General features: G+C 39.8%; 1 protein-coding gene and 1 non-coding gene across 2 annotated transcripts in view; one reads left to right on the forward strand and one right to left on the reverse strand.

Moving 5' to 3' along the window:
- Ttbk2 (tau tubulin kinase 2) overlaps nucleotides 1–15272 on the forward strand; it is a 123690-nt gene that overhangs the window by 69351 nt on the left and 39067 nt on the right. Inside the window, 9 exon segments of the mRNA XM_042055143.1 lie at nucleotides 3758–3823; nucleotides 3825–3899; nucleotides 6004–6082; nucleotides 6085–6107; nucleotides 8727–8767; nucleotides 8769–8790; nucleotides 10341–10377; nucleotides 10380–10432; nucleotides 11597–11722. Of these exon segments, the coding sequence (XP_041911077.1) occupies nucleotides 3758–3823; nucleotides 3825–3899; nucleotides 6004–6082; nucleotides 6085–6107; nucleotides 8727–8767; nucleotides 8769–8790; nucleotides 10341–10377; nucleotides 10380–10432; nucleotides 11597–11722 (522 nt within the window).
- On the reverse strand, nucleotides 12272–12377 carry LOC119816012. The gene has a single exon (XR_005285669.1). It is a non-coding gene; the product is annotated as a U6 spliceosomal RNA (small nuclear RNA).

Below are 15272 nucleotides of genomic sequence, written 5' to 3' on the forward strand. Positions count from 1 at the left end.
AATGGGAGAGTACTCTTTAGAGACAATTCAGCTGCCATGTGCACCTGTTGCAATAGGATTGGTCAATCGTTTCCGATTTTTTTTTAAGAAGATGGATTCAAAAAATCGCAATTTTAGGGCTGGAGAGATGGCTCAGAGGTTAAGAGCACTGGCTGGTCTTCCAGAGGTCCTGAGTTCAATTCCCAGCAACCACATGGTGGCTCACAACCATCTATAAATGAGATCTGGTGCCCCTCTTCTGGCATTGGGCATACATGGAGGCAGAATGTGTTATACATAAGAAAATAAATAAGTCTTTTTTAAAAAATCCAATTTTAGTAGGGTGTGGTGTTCACACATCTAATTCTAGCACTTGGGAAGCAGTTGATCTTTGAGTTCAAGACCAGCCTGGTCTACAAAGTGAGTTCCAGGACAATCCAGGGCTACACAGAGAAAACCCTGTCTCGAAAAGCAAAAAAAAAAAAAAAAAAAGTCCAATTTTAAGAGAGAAAGTACATTGTGGTTCATATTGATGTTTCTAATGTCAAATTTATAATAGACATTCTGATTACTTCTTTATTTCTTGGTCATATGTACTTTTTAATATATAAGTGAAAATGATAGCATGGGGAATTGACATGAAAATAATCTAATATGTTAGAATGGGAGAGAGTTATGTTTGAGAAAGCATATTGTCTATGAAAATAAATTGGCAGTGATGTGATAGTTACTTTTTCTGATTTTATATTTATTTTTGTTTGTTTTATTTTTTTGTGGGTTTTTGGTTTTTAAGACAGGATTTCATGTAGCCTAGGCTGGTCTTGCACTTAGTATATGCCTTAGAATTGCCTTGATAGCCTAATCTTCACCTCTCAAATGCCTGAGATGACAGGTTTTGAGCAAGCACATTTGGGCTGGTTATCATTATTAGCTACTATGCCTGGGAGTTCACTGTCTTTCTCCATTTAGGTATGCTACCCAATCTCTTTCCCTTTCCCTTCCCTTAGATCTCATCCTCTTCCTCCCCAACATCCATCTCTGTCTGCCTCTCTGTCTTTCTCTTTATTTCTTTTTTTAATTTTGTGTGTATGACAGGATCTTACTATATAGTCCTATGTGGCCTAGAAGTCCCTCTGTAGCCTAGGTTAGCCTCAATTTTAGCAATAATCTGTGTCGCTGGGGTACCAGAGCTACAGGTGTGTGTCACCATTCCTGGCCTTACGCACTTTTGTCAGTCAGAAAACAGCATGGAGTTTGATCTTGTTAACTTTGTGGAATTACTTGGGAGAAACAAGCTCTCAACAATTTCTTGAGTATTACTATATGAAAATATCCCCCCTTATACCTCCTACATACTATTCTTGTGTCAGGCTTGTATTTCTCTTCCTGGATTTTGTTATATCTTTTTTGTGTTGTTCTTTCTTGGTGTGTATGTGTTGTTATGAATTTGGGATCTCATTCTGTAGTTCCAGCTGTCATGGAGCCTACTTAGTAGTACAGGCTGGCCTTAACTACTTCTGTCTCCCTAATGTTGAGATTTGCTCTGTTGGATGGTATACGCCTGCAGTTCTCAAACTCAAGAAGTAGAAGCAGGAGGGTCAAAGGCAATATGGCAAGTTCCAGGACAGACAAGGACTACATAGACCCTGTCTCAAACAAATAACAAAAAAGAACACAAGAATTTAAAGTTAGCCCTCTGCTACATAACAAGATCCATTCTAGCCTGGGCTACATAAGGCTTGTCTCAAAATAATAACAGCAATAACAAAAACTACTAGAATTATAGACATGAAACATTATGCCCCAAACACCAGTTGATACATTAAAATTACATTTTATGACATTTAAGTAATTTCTGATGTCATTAATCAAGTTAATTGATTCCAATTGAGTTGTTCTTGTGAAAGTAATGGTACTTTAAAGTTTGGTATTATCTGGGATGTAGTTTTGTTTGTTTACTTGTTTGTTTTTTTCAAGATAGGGTTTGTGTAACAACCCTGGCTGTCCTGAGCTTGCTTTGGAGACCGGGCTGGCTGCTTTGATAGCTGAATGTTTGGTTCAACTCATTCGTGAGGCCTGAGCTGTGATGCCAATGATGAGGGTCGGAAGGAGGCTAGGAAGTTGAAAGAATCTGAGAAGTTTTAAGCATGTATAACATGCATTATTCACTAGCACACAGACTGACAAGCAGCCCGGTGCTGACAGGCAAGGGGTGTGCACACAGGTGCACAAGCAAAGGCTGTGGCAAGAGGATGCTTGCCTCTAAACTCAGGTCAGATTGATAGAAAAAAAATCAGACAAAAAGGTGGCATTTTGCTAGAAATATTAAATAAGAGTTACATCACTACTTACTCTGTGTTGCTCAGATACCCTGTACCAGCTACCTCCCTGGATGTATAAGTTCATGTTTTAGCTGACTTGTGCTAGGTATCCACCATCACCTAGCTGTTTAAACGGTTGGCCCTTATGGTCTTCTGTTTCCTCCAAGATTCCTAATAATAACAGTCCTTAGGATTTGTTGAGTACACGACAGCATTCCAGAAACTTCATATGGATTTTATTTAATCTTCATAAAATTATGTGAATTATTATTAGCTTTTTTATTTAAAAAAACCTAGTGTTAGAAAACTAAGTAACTTGTGGGGAGGGGTGTTGGCTAGTAATGAGGAATGCTGCTGTGATATTTGTGCTGGTTGGTTTTTTCACTCGACACAAACTAGAACTGCCTGGAAGGGGACTCAATGAGGAATTGTCCAGATCTGGTTAGCTGGTAGGTACAGCTATGGGGGAATGCCTTGATTTTTAGTTGATGTAGGAAGATCCAGACTTTCCTTCTGAACACTGGAAAAGAGAAGAAGGCTAGCGAAGGCAAACAAGCAAGAATGTATTTATTTTGCTCTTGACTGTAGATGAAAATGTGACTAACGGCTTGAGTTGCTGTCTTGACTTTCCCCCAAAATGATGGACGTGTAACTTTGAAATTGTAAGCCATATATATATCATTTCTTCCCTTACTTGCTTTCTGTTAAGGTGTTTATCATAGTAAAATAAATGAACTAGAGGATATATCTGTATTTCATATTTTTTAAAAAATACTCCACATCTAAGGGGCTGATGATGTAGCTTGGTAGTTTGACTAGCATGCATGAAGCTCTTGCTCTGATTCAATTCCCATCATTGCATAAACTTGGCATGGTGATGCACACTGGTAATCTCAGAAATTGTAGTTGAAGGCAAGATCAGTTCATTGTCATCCTTGGTTGCACAGGGAGTTTTGAGGTTAGCCTAGGGTACATGAGACCCCCCACCTCGGAGAAAAGAGAAAAGAGAAGGAAGGAAAAAGAAAAGGAAAGAAAAAAAAGTCATTCTATATGTTTTAGAATAGCAAGGGTAAAATCAAAACATGATGACTTAGCTACATGATTACTACAGCATGCTTATTCTTTGGCCTTGAGAGACTGACTCAGTGGTTAAGGCTCTAGCTATTTCCAGAGGGCTGGGGTTCAGATTGCAGCACCCCTGTTGAGCGGTCTCGCAGCCATCTTTAACTCCAGTTCTAGGTGATCAGAGTCCTCTCCTGGTTTCTGAGGGCAACCCACAGTCATGTACACAAAGAGGAATACATACATATAACTCTTTGAGTTAGAGAGATCACAACTTAGGCAAGAGCCTTACTATTTCAGGCACAGCATGTTTATAGTATGGTAATATAGTGATGTTTCGAGTCTTACCACAATATCAGGACTATATTTTTAGAAGTGATTGTCCTATGCCATAGGGTCGGAATCTGGCAGATCTTCGACGTAGCCAGTCCCGGGGCACATTCACCATTAGCAGCACTACCTTCGGCTTGGAAACAGATTCTGGAGTCTATTGAAAGCATCCATTCTGTGGGATTCCTTCACAGAGACATCAAACCGGTAGGGGGCCTTGTCTTTTCTAAGCACAGATCTATTGTTTGGTACTTCTAATGTCAAAGACGAATGCTTGATAAATGTAGGGGGTTTTTGTATTTGTCATTAAATACAAAAAAAAAGTCTATATTTCTGTAATGCCTTAAGAACAAAAATATTTTACCTTTTAGTTTTAGTTTAAGTTTGGTTTTGTTTTTAAAGTGGTAATTGAAAACTTATTTCATTAGCTTTTTCATACCATAAAAATATTGTTTTGCCAGCTAAATAAAAAAATTCTATGCTTGGGGCTGGAAGATGACTCAGTCAGTAAAGTACTTGAGGACTTGAGTGTTGCGTTTGGTCCCTGGAGCTTATGGTGGTACAGGCTTGTGATCCCAGGGGCTGGACAGGAGGCGAACCCCACCTGCTTGAGGAACAACAGCTGGCGGCTGGGCTCTGGTCCCTACAAGCACCTCACAGGCAAGTTTGTGTCTGCCAATTTTTAGATACTTTAGCACTGCTAATTATTCAACCCCACTTAAAAATCATTAGTTTTGAATTGTGTGTCTCCTGATATCAGTTGTTCATTTTCTCAAGTCTCCAGATGTATTCACTAGAATAATCAACTATGAAAGACCTTAATCTCCTAAGAACTACTTTGGAAATAAAATTTATTTTGTCCTTTTTTTGTTGCTGTTTTGTTTTTCATAGAAGTCATTGTTTTCATTATTGAATGTGCTTTTTTATCTGATATTTTTCATAAGGAAAGATGACCCATTTCTGACATCTCATATTTATATATTTATTGATATTGGGAGCATTTGAAAGTATAGCCATCTGTTATTACATCATTCAAATAAAATTAGTTTACATGAAAAATGGCAACTAAATTTCTTCAAAGTGGGTTTCTTTCTAGAGTGGTAGGACACTGTGGAAGTCAGGAGACCTGGGTTTTTCCGTTATTAGTTACATTTAAATAAGGCAGTATGACTGAGTGATTGTTTTAGGTCAGTTCCTGCACAGATAGAGTGAATTTATAAAGGTTCACAGCTCGGCACTGTGGAGTCGGCTTTCTCTGTCATCATTGGAGAAGCCTGACTTTCCCGTTCAGCAGAAAGCCACTAAGTAAAATAATACTTTTTAAGAAGTAAACAATAGCTTGAATTTGTACCATTGCAATTCTTTTATTTGCATATCTGACTTTTCCAAATTTCAAGTCACTTGACACAACACATTACACAGGTTTTAGGCTTAGGCTTTTATGTTTTGTTTTAAGGCAGGGTCTCACATAGCAAGACAGATCTTGCTGAGTAGCTCAGGGTGGCCGTAAACTGATTGTCTTGTCTCTTTGTCCTGAAGGCTGGAGTTGAAAGTCTATGTCATCATATCTGGACTACACTGATTTCTCTTTCTTAAAGGAAAAAATGTAAAGCATTTTCTCCATTAGACTATTTGGAATGTTTTCCCTGGATTGTATTTTTAATTTTAGTGAGATTCAGCTTTATGATACTTATAAGGAATTCTTTATTTATTTGTTTATTTATTAAGACAGTGTTAACAATGGAAAAAAAAGTGCTGACACAGTCTGACCTTGAACTCACAGAGATCTGCCTGCCTCTGACCTTTCATACTGGATTTAAAGGTGTGCGCCACACTGACCAGCCCTTATACTTAACTAAAAGGTTGAGAAGTAATAAAAATTCCTTTATGTTATATGTATTTACCCCATCCCTAGCCTTTCCTCGTTTAGGAGCTTGGGTTGTCATTAAGCAGTAACTTAACTAGAATTTCAAAGAATTCTAGTTCTGAATTTATTTGGTTGTTATTATATATAACTGTACAAACATTTAAATTTATTTTTGCTTAGTGGTTCCTGGTGGTAGACACATTAACAGCTCTTTCTCAAGTCATTAATAGTATTTATAAGAACACTCCACTATGAAAAGCTTTAATTTTCCCTTGAAAGGTAGAAACCAGCCACTAAATTATACTATAATTAATGTTTAGTAAAAACTATAAACTTACAGTACTGTATCTGAATGTGCTATATAGACTGGAAGAATTCATGATCATAAAATGCAGGTTGGGACTATTAAAAAAAAATGTGTTTTCCATCTTTATTTTTTTCTAGTCAAACTTTGCAATGGGACGCCTTTCCCAGTACATGTAGGAAATGTTCATGCTTGATTTTGGCTTGGCCCGACAATTTACCATTCCTGTGGTGACGTCAGACCAGTAAAAGTTTTTTCATTATTGTTTAATACTTGATAATTATTATTTCTATTATCACTTTAAAGAAATGCTAATTAGGTCATCAGAATTAATGTTAGGGAGGAGGGGATGAGGCTCAGTGAATTAAAAAAATGGATGTTTGTTTTATTGAAATCAGATCAGTAGATGACAAGATTAAGAACTCGTGTCTAAGTTAGCTACATAGAATCAGTGGGGTTGTTAAGGGATTAGTATTGGCTTAAGACACCCCAAGACCAAGTTCTCAACACAGAGTGACAAAGGGCAGGTGGTTAGAGGCAAAGACAGGAGATAGAGGGCAAGGGAGAAGGGGAAGGAAAGGAGTGGGGAGCACAAAGAACAGATGGGCATGATGACAAGGGACTGACAGCCTCTGGATAAAAGGAGACAGATGTGGCAAGGCAGAGAGAATGAGGGAGAAAAGTAAGGCCTGCCAGAGCTATGTTTGCCATGCTTGGACTGGCTAGAGTCCCTTCAACATGAGTTCTAACTTAGTGATACATAGAAAGTTCTCCTCTGGTGAATTGTATATGAAGGTGGTCATGCTAAAGCACACCACAATGTGAGCTAGGGAGATATGGGTATAAGGAATTTGATCAAATGTCCAGGTAGAGGGTTTTGTTTTGTTTTGGTTTTTGTTTTCAAGACAGAGTTTCTCTGTAGTTTTAGAGCCTGTCCTGGAACCAGCTCTTGTCGACCAGCTGGCCTTGAACTCACAGAGATCTGCCTGCCTCTGCCTCCCGAGTGCTAGGATTAAAGGGCGTGCGCCACCACCGCCTGGCATGGTAGCGGATTTTTTACTAAACTACCTCTTACAGTTTTTGCCGAGGTTGCAGAGATGGCTCAGTGGTTAAGAGAGCAACCGTATGCTCTTTCCAGAGGTCCTGGGTTAATTCTGTAACTTCCATTTCCAGGGGATTTGACACTCAGAGATTTTTTTTCAAAACTGGACTAAGCAAAGACAAACAAAGATTCCCCCTAATCAAGGCCAACTTTAGAAGAGGCTTCAGGGAGTCTGGCTAGAGTCATGGGCAGGAGAAAGTCTGTCAGAGGCAGTGCACCACGCACATGTCTGTCCCTTCATCAGCAGGCTGCTAGGGCGAGGTGGGAATGCTCCAGTCCCTGCTCCTTCTAAAAAGAGAGCTCTTGGTGGGCCTGCTGGGGAGGCTAGCCATGTGTTCTTGACTTCAGCAGCGGTTTTGGAATGGGAGCCACGTAGTCAAGCTGGGCGAGAGGAGAGAGCAGTCTTGGTTTTGAAGTAGATTAAAAAAAAATGGTGGGGCTGGAGAGATGTCTCAGTGGTTAAGAGCGCTGCCTGCTCTTCCAAAGGTTCTGAGTTTCATTCCCAGCAACCACATGGGGGCTCACAACCATCTGTAATGGGTCTGGTGCCCTCTTCTGGCCTGCAGGCACATGCACAGACAGAATATTGTATACAGTAATAAATAAATAAATAATTTTTAAAAAAAAAAATGTGATAGAAGAAACTAGAGGTAATTTGGTGTTAAATTGTCTGAGGCTATGGTCATGTTTGGCTTCATCTCTATTACCTAGAATAACTAAGTATCCAAAACTTAAATTTTAACATAAATTGTTTATGCATGTAAGTGTGTATACACACACACACACATTTTTTCAAAACGGGGTTTCTCTGTAGCTTTGGAGCCTGTCCTGAACTAGCTCTTGTAAGACCAGGCTGGGCCCCGAACTCACAGAGATCCGCCTGCCTCTGCCTCCCGAGTGCTGGGATTAAAGGTGTGCACCACCACCACATGGCATGTAAGTATAGTTTCTAACCTCTTTCAAATTAAGTTTGAATAAATAGACAAAATAGGGTGAGATTGTGCATCTTAAATGATATAGTGGTTCGCTGTGTTCGTACATTTATCTGTAACCAAAGCATAAGCATTAATGTATATACTATGAATGCTTTGGTACTTGGCATGATTCTGGTCAATGAAAACATTGATTCTTCTAATTTACAGGAGCTGTGTATATTTCATAAAAACATTTGGGGTGTGTGTGTGTTCATTCCTGGGGATCAAACCAAAGCCTACACGTAGTAGGCAGTTGTGCTGTCACCGAGCTGCATCCCCCCAAGCCCAATGACCATACTATGCCATCACACCTGAAACACAGGTAGGTAGATGAGCCTGGGTGATGGCTCAGCAGTCAGCGCCTTGTCACCAAGCTTGATGACTTGAGCTCAGTCCTCAGGACTCGGGATTGGAAGAAAAGAATCATTCCCAAAGTTTATCCTCTGACAGCTACTTGCACATTGTCGGGTTCCTCATCCCCTACCCTGACATCACACACACACACACACACACACACACACACACAACGTTGGGGTGGGAGAACAAATTATAAATAAATAGAAATTAAGGATACAGATAGAAGAAAAACAGGTCCAAGATAATTAAAACATCAGTGTTTTAAGTTGTGGTTTAGAAATAATTCATTCTCATAGTTTTTATAATTTCGTTATAAATTACTATAAGTAGTGGGTTTATTATGATAGTAATGCACTACCATTTGCTTCATGTGTTTCCTGTGTTAAATTTTTGCTATTTATTTTCTTATGATTGTGTGGTTTAGTTGTAGCCTCGTGCTGTGGCAGGCTTTCGAGGGACAGTTCGTTATGCTCATCAATGCTCATCGGAACAGGGTATGTATCTGTTGATCCGGGTTGTCATAACTGTGTGTTCCTGGCTTGCATCAGACTGATATCTTCATATTGTAGTTCAGAGGTATGAAAAAGTGCTTAGGAGCGTGAGGGTCTCTTTATAGCTACCTGAATAGGTCATTTTAATTTACTATTTTGTTGATGCTGATGGTTAAGGAAGTCATGATACTACTTTATGGTAAGATGTATAATGGATGACAGGTATGGGCATCTATATAAAAAATTTAGTTGTATTTGTCAGAAAAGGCAAAAGCTAAGTATGTCCTGTTGGGAATGTGTCTGTTTAATCATGTATTAGTGTTGAAAATTAATATAGATGTTTGAAGAAAATTTTTTAGTGCTGGTAATAAAATCTAGGTTTTTTTTTTTTCCTAGTAGTTAAGCAGACTACCATTGAGCTGCAATCTCATTAATTATCCTTACTTCTTTTTTGTTGTTTTGTTTTTTCAAGACAGGGTTTCTCTGTAGCTTTGGTGCCTGTCCTAGAACTAGCTCTTGTAGACCAGGCTGGCCTCAAACTCACAGATTTCGCTTGCCTCTGCCTCCCCGAGTGCTGGGGATTAAGGCATGCACCACACCACCACCGCCTGGCTATCTCTTACTTCTTAAAGCATTCATTAGTTAGTAAATGGTTATTTGTCTTTTCAACATTTGTGGATTTAGAGCTTATTTATTTATTGGTTTCATTTTAGATAGGATTTCTATGTCCCAGCTGGCTTCAATCCTCACTAAGGTAGCAAGGATGGCCTTGACTTCTGGTCCCTCTGTTTCTCCCTCCCAAGTCCTGGATTACAGGCGTGCACTGCTGCATCCAGTGTTATGTTGGTATTGGGTATCAGACCCAGGGTCATGTGCATGCTAGGCAATTACTCTACCAACTGAGCTGTATGCTCAACCCTGTGCTGTTTTTGCTTTTTGGTGTTAGATGTTTTTTGTGATGTTGAGAATATAACTCAGGGTCATTTTTTTTAAGATTTATTTATTTAGCCGGGCAGTGGTAGCGCATGCCTTTATCGCAGGACTTGGGAGGCAGTGGCAGGCAGATCTCTGTGTTCAGGCCAACCTGGTCTACAGAGTGAGTGCCAGGACAAGTTCCAAAGCTACACTGAGAAACCCTGTCTGCAAAAAAGAAAAAGAAAAGACTTGTTTAGTATGTAACAGGTGTTCTGCCTACAGGTCAGAAGAGGGCACCGACCTCATTACAGATGGTTGTGAGCTACCATGTGGTTGCTGGGAACTGAACTCAGGAAGAGCAGCCAGTGCTCTTAACTGCTAAGCCATCGCTCCAGCCCATAACAGCGAGGGTCTCTCACACTACAGTGAATTACTCTACTGTTGAACTCCATCTCCAAATAGTCTATTATTTATTCAAAATATTTCTTAGGTATATATATGCTTCATATGGATTGATATGTAACTGTTGATATGTAGATGTTTATCAGATGATGGAAATTAATGGGTGGACTTTAAACAATGTAATGCTCTCAGAAGAATTGGTAATGTCACGTGACCGAATTCTCTTATTTCTCAAGGAAATGGGAAGACACGACGACCTTTGGTCTCTATTCTACTGTTGGTAGAGTTTGTGGTTGGCCAGCTGCCTTGGAGAACAATAAAGGACAAGGTAATTCTGGAATTGTAATGTCTGTTTTTGGTAGGGAAAGAATAAAATTTCTCTTCAGCTGGGTGGGTGGTGACACACACTTTAAATCCCAGCACTTGGGAGGCAGAAGCAGGTGGATCTCTGTGAGTTTTAGGCCAGCCTGGTCTACAGATGAGTTTCAGACAGTCAGGACTACACAAAGAAACTCAGTCTTGAAAAAACAACAAAACAAAATAAAATTCTCAGTAATCATTTTTGTTGAAACTCTACTTAGTATAAGATGTTTGTGTGCTGAGTTATCATGAGAATAGATGTGCACATCATTCAGTGGCACAGGTGCATGCTGAGCATTGTAAGTCCCTGGACTCAACTCATAGCAACTACAAGGGTAGTGGAAAAAAAAAAAAAACGAAAAAAATCCATAATCCCCTTTCATGAGTGTATAATTTTTGTATTTGTGTATCAGTTTTTTGTAAACTCTATTCAAATTTTTAAAGAAGAAAATTCACGGGGCAGGAGAGGTGGCTCAGAGGTTAAGAGCACTGGCTGCTCTTCCAGAGGGTCCTGAGTTCAATTCCCAGCAACCACATGGTGGGCTCAGCAACCATCTGTAATGAGATCTGGTGCCTCTTTCTGGCAGGCAGAGCATACATGCAGACAGAAATTGTATTCATGAAAATAATTTAAAAAAGGAAGAAAATCCACTTGTATATGAAACTTAAAAATCTATAAGCAGTTTTACTGCATCACAATATGTCTTTTCTCTTGTGGTGCTGTTTATTAGATAATTAATATTATTATTTTTTTCTGTGTCTACTGAGAATAGATCATTTTATAAGAACAACATTTCTCTGATGTGAAGTTTAACCTTTTAGTTTTCAATTATCAGATTATTTTGTTTGGAAAATAAATGCTATGGCTGGTAAAGGAAAGTAACCCATTAAAGGAACTTTGTTCCCTGGTGCAGATTCCACATCACTCTGCTAGCTCTGCATTATACAATCTTCTTCCCTTCCCACTCGAAAGCACCGTGTGAAAGCCATTAGTGAGCACTTATTCTTGTTTGTACTTCAAACCACTTTTACTCCACAGCCTGGTACATTCCTTTGAGATAGCTGGCTGTGTGCTTATAATCATAGCTTTTCATGAGATTAGACTTTGGTTCCTGTTCTCTTTCTCTTCCAGGAACAAGTGGGTTCCATTAAAGAGAGGTATGACCATCGGCTCATGCTGAAGCACCTCCCTCCCGAATTCAGCACCTTTCTTGACCATATTTCCTCTTTGGATTATTTTACAAAACCAGACTACCAGGTAACCATCTTTGTGAGTTCCTGTATGTTGATTTTCCTTTCTTTTAGTCTTACAGTTACTTTTATAGATTTAAGAATGTCAGAATTATCTCTGTGAGTTCAAGGCCAGCCTAGTCTACAAGAGCTAGTTCCAGGTCTATATTCCTATTAGCTTTATTTGTTTGTTTTTGTTTTTTTCAAGACAGGGTTTCTCTAACAGCCCTAACTGTCCTAGAACTCACTCTGTAGACCAGGTTGATCTAGAACTCAGAGATCCACCTGCCTTGAGTGCTGGGATTAAAAGCGTGCACCACCACCTATTAGTTTTTAACCGTAGAAGAAACTAGATTTTCTATCTCTTATACAGGTGTAAATGGTTTACTTTTACCATATTGTTTGAGGCAGGGGTCCTTAGTGGAACTAACTGATAAAGCTAGTATCCAGTTCGTCCAACCCTCTAGCACTGGATCACAGAAGGGCCATTTGCGTGTCCTCACACCTGTATGAACAATACCTCGAACCACTGAGGCAGTCTCCCTGGATGCATTTCTTCTAAGTCTTTTTTTTTTTTTTAAATATGGAACACTTCACGATTTGCATGTCATCTTTGTGGCAGGGACCATGCTAATCTTTCTGTTTTGTTCCAATTTTAGTACATGTGCTACCAAAGCAAGCACATATTTTTTTTTTATTTAAAATTTCCACCCTCCTCCCATCCTCCCATTTCCCTCCACCTCCCCCCACTGCCTCCGCCTCCCCTTGCTCTCCAGTCCATAAGAGAAGTCATGGTACCCTGCCTTTTGGGAAGTCCAAGGCCTCCTCTCCATCCTAGGAAGGTGAGCATCCAAAGAGACTAGGTTCCCAAAAAGCCAGTACATGCAGTAGAATCAAAATCCAGTGTCATTATCATTGGTTTCTCAGTCCACCCTCATTGTCAGCCACATTCAGAGAGTCCAGTTTGATCACATGCTCAGTTCAGCTGGCCTTGGTGAGCTCGCATTAGATCAGTCCCACCGTCTCCGTGGGTGGACGAACCCCTGGCGGTCTTGACTTCCTTGCTCATGTTCTCCCTCCTTCTGCTCTTCGTCTGGGCTTTGGGAGCTCAGTCCGGTGCTCCAATGTGGGTCTCTGTCTCTATCTCCATCCAACGCCAGGTGAAGGTTCTATGGTGATATGCAAGATATTCATCAGTGTGTCTATGGGAGAAGGCCAGTTCAAGCAACCCTCTCCTCTGCTGCCCACGGACCCTAGTTTGGGAAATCCCCTGGGACACCTGGGAACCCCTCTAGAGCCAAGACTCTAGCCACCCTAAAATGGCTCCCTTAGTTATCTTCTTCCCTGTTCCCATGTCCACCCTTCCTCCATCTCAATTATCCCCATTCCCCAGGCTCTCCCCAATCCTCCCCTTCTCCCTTCTCTCTCCCCATCTCCCCTTCTCCCCAACTCACCCCCACCCCCTGCTCCCAACTTTTGTCCGGCGATCTTGTCTACTTCCAATATCCAGGAGGATAACTATATGTATTTCTTTGGGTTCACCTTCTTATTTAGCTTCTCTGGGATCACGAACTATAGGGTTAATGTCCTTTGTTTATGGCTAGAATCCACTTATGAGTGAGTACATACATATTCATCTTTTGGGTCTGGGGTTATCTCACTCAAGTAATGTGTTTCTATTTCCATCTATTTGCATGCAAAAATCAAGATGTCATTTTTAAAAATTATTTATTTATTTATTTATTTATTATGTATACAATATTCTGTCTGTGTGTATGTCTGCAGGCCAGAAGAGGGCACCAGACCTCATTACAGATGGCTGTGAGCTACCATGTGGTTGCTGGGAATTGAACTCAGGACCTTTGGAAGAGCAGGCAATGCTCTTAACCACTGAGCCATCTCTCCATCCCGATGTCATTGTTTTTTACCGCTGAGTAGAACTCTAAAGTGTATATGTGCCACACCTTCTTTATCCATTCTTCTATGAGGGGCACCTAGGTTGTTTCCAGGTTCTGGCTATTACAAATAGTGCTGCTATGAACATAGTTGAACAAATGCTTTTATAGTATGATTGGGCATCTTTTGGGTATATTCCCAAGAGTGGAATTGCTGGATCCTGAGGTAGGTTGACTCCCAGTATCCTGAGAAACTGCTACACTGATTTCCAAAGTGGTTGCACAAGTTTGCATTCCCACCAACAATGGATGAGTGTTCCCCTTGTTCCACAACCTCTCCAGCATAGGCTATCATTGGTGTTTTTGATTTTAACCATTCTGACAGGTGTAATATTGTATCTCAAAGTTGTTTTGATTTGCATTTCCCTGATCGCTAAGGAGGTTGAGCATGACCTTAAGTGTCTTTTGGCCATTTGAACTTCTGTTGAGAATTCACTGTTCAGTACCTCAATTTTAATTGGATTAATTAAAGTTTTAATGCCTAGTTTCTTGAGTTCTTTATATATTTTGGAGATCAGACCTTTGTCTGATGCAGGGTTGGTGAAGATCTTCCCATTCAGTAGGTTGCCTTTTTGTCTTAATGACAGTGTCCTTTGCATTACAGAAGCTTCTCAGTTCAGGAGTTCCCATTTATTCATTGTTGCTCTTATTGTCTGTGCTACTGGGGTTATATGTAGGAAGTAGTCTCCTGTGCCCATGTGTTGCAGACTACTTCCCACTTTCTTTTCTATCAGGTTCAGTGTGGTCATATTTATATTGAGGTCTTTAATCCATTTGGACTTGAGTTTTGTGCATGGGTGATAGATATGGATCTATTTTCATTCTTCTACATGCTGATATCCAGTTATGCCAGCACCATTTGTTAAAGATGCTTTTCTTTCTTCCATTGTATAATTTTAGCTTTTTTGGGGTTTTTGTTTTTCCATATAAAGTTGATTATTGTTCTCGTCAAGATCTGTGAAGAATTTTGTTGGGATTTTTATGGGGATTGCATTGAATCTATAGATTGCTTTTGGTAGAATTGCCATTTTTACTATGTTAATCCTCCCAATCCAAGAGCATGGGAGATCTTTCCATTTTCTGGTATCCTCTTCAATTTCTTTCTTCTAAGACGTAAAGTTTTTGTCAAATAGGACTTTCACTTCCTTGGTTAGAGTTACCCCAAGATACTTTATACTATTTGTGGCTATCGTGAAAGGTGATGCTTCTGATTTCCCTCTCTGCTTCTTTATCCTTTGTGTATAGGAGGACAACTGATTTTTTGGAGTTGATCTTGCATTCTGCCACATTACTAAAGGTGTTTATCAGCTATAGGAGTTCTTTGGTAGAGTTTTTGGGGTCGCTTACGTACACTATCATATCATCTGCAAATAATGAAAGTTTGACTTCTTCCTTTCCAATTCGAATCTCCTTGATCTCCTTATGTTGTTTTATTGCTATTGCTAGAACTTCAAGCACTATATTAAAGAAGTATGGAGAGAGTGGACAGCCTTGTCGTGTTCCTGAATTTAGTGGGATGGCTTTGAGTTTCTCTCCATTTAATTTGATGTTAGCTGTCAGCTTGCTGTATATAGCTTTTATTATATTTAGGTATGAACTTGTATCCCTAATCTCTCCAAGACC

The sequence above is a fragment of the Arvicola amphibius genome, chromosome 5 (assembly GCF_903992535.2).
Source record: "Arvicola amphibius chromosome 5, mArvAmp1.2, whole genome shotgun sequence".
Lineage (NCBI taxonomy): Eukaryota > Metazoa > Chordata > Mammalia > Rodentia > Cricetidae > Arvicola > Arvicola amphibius.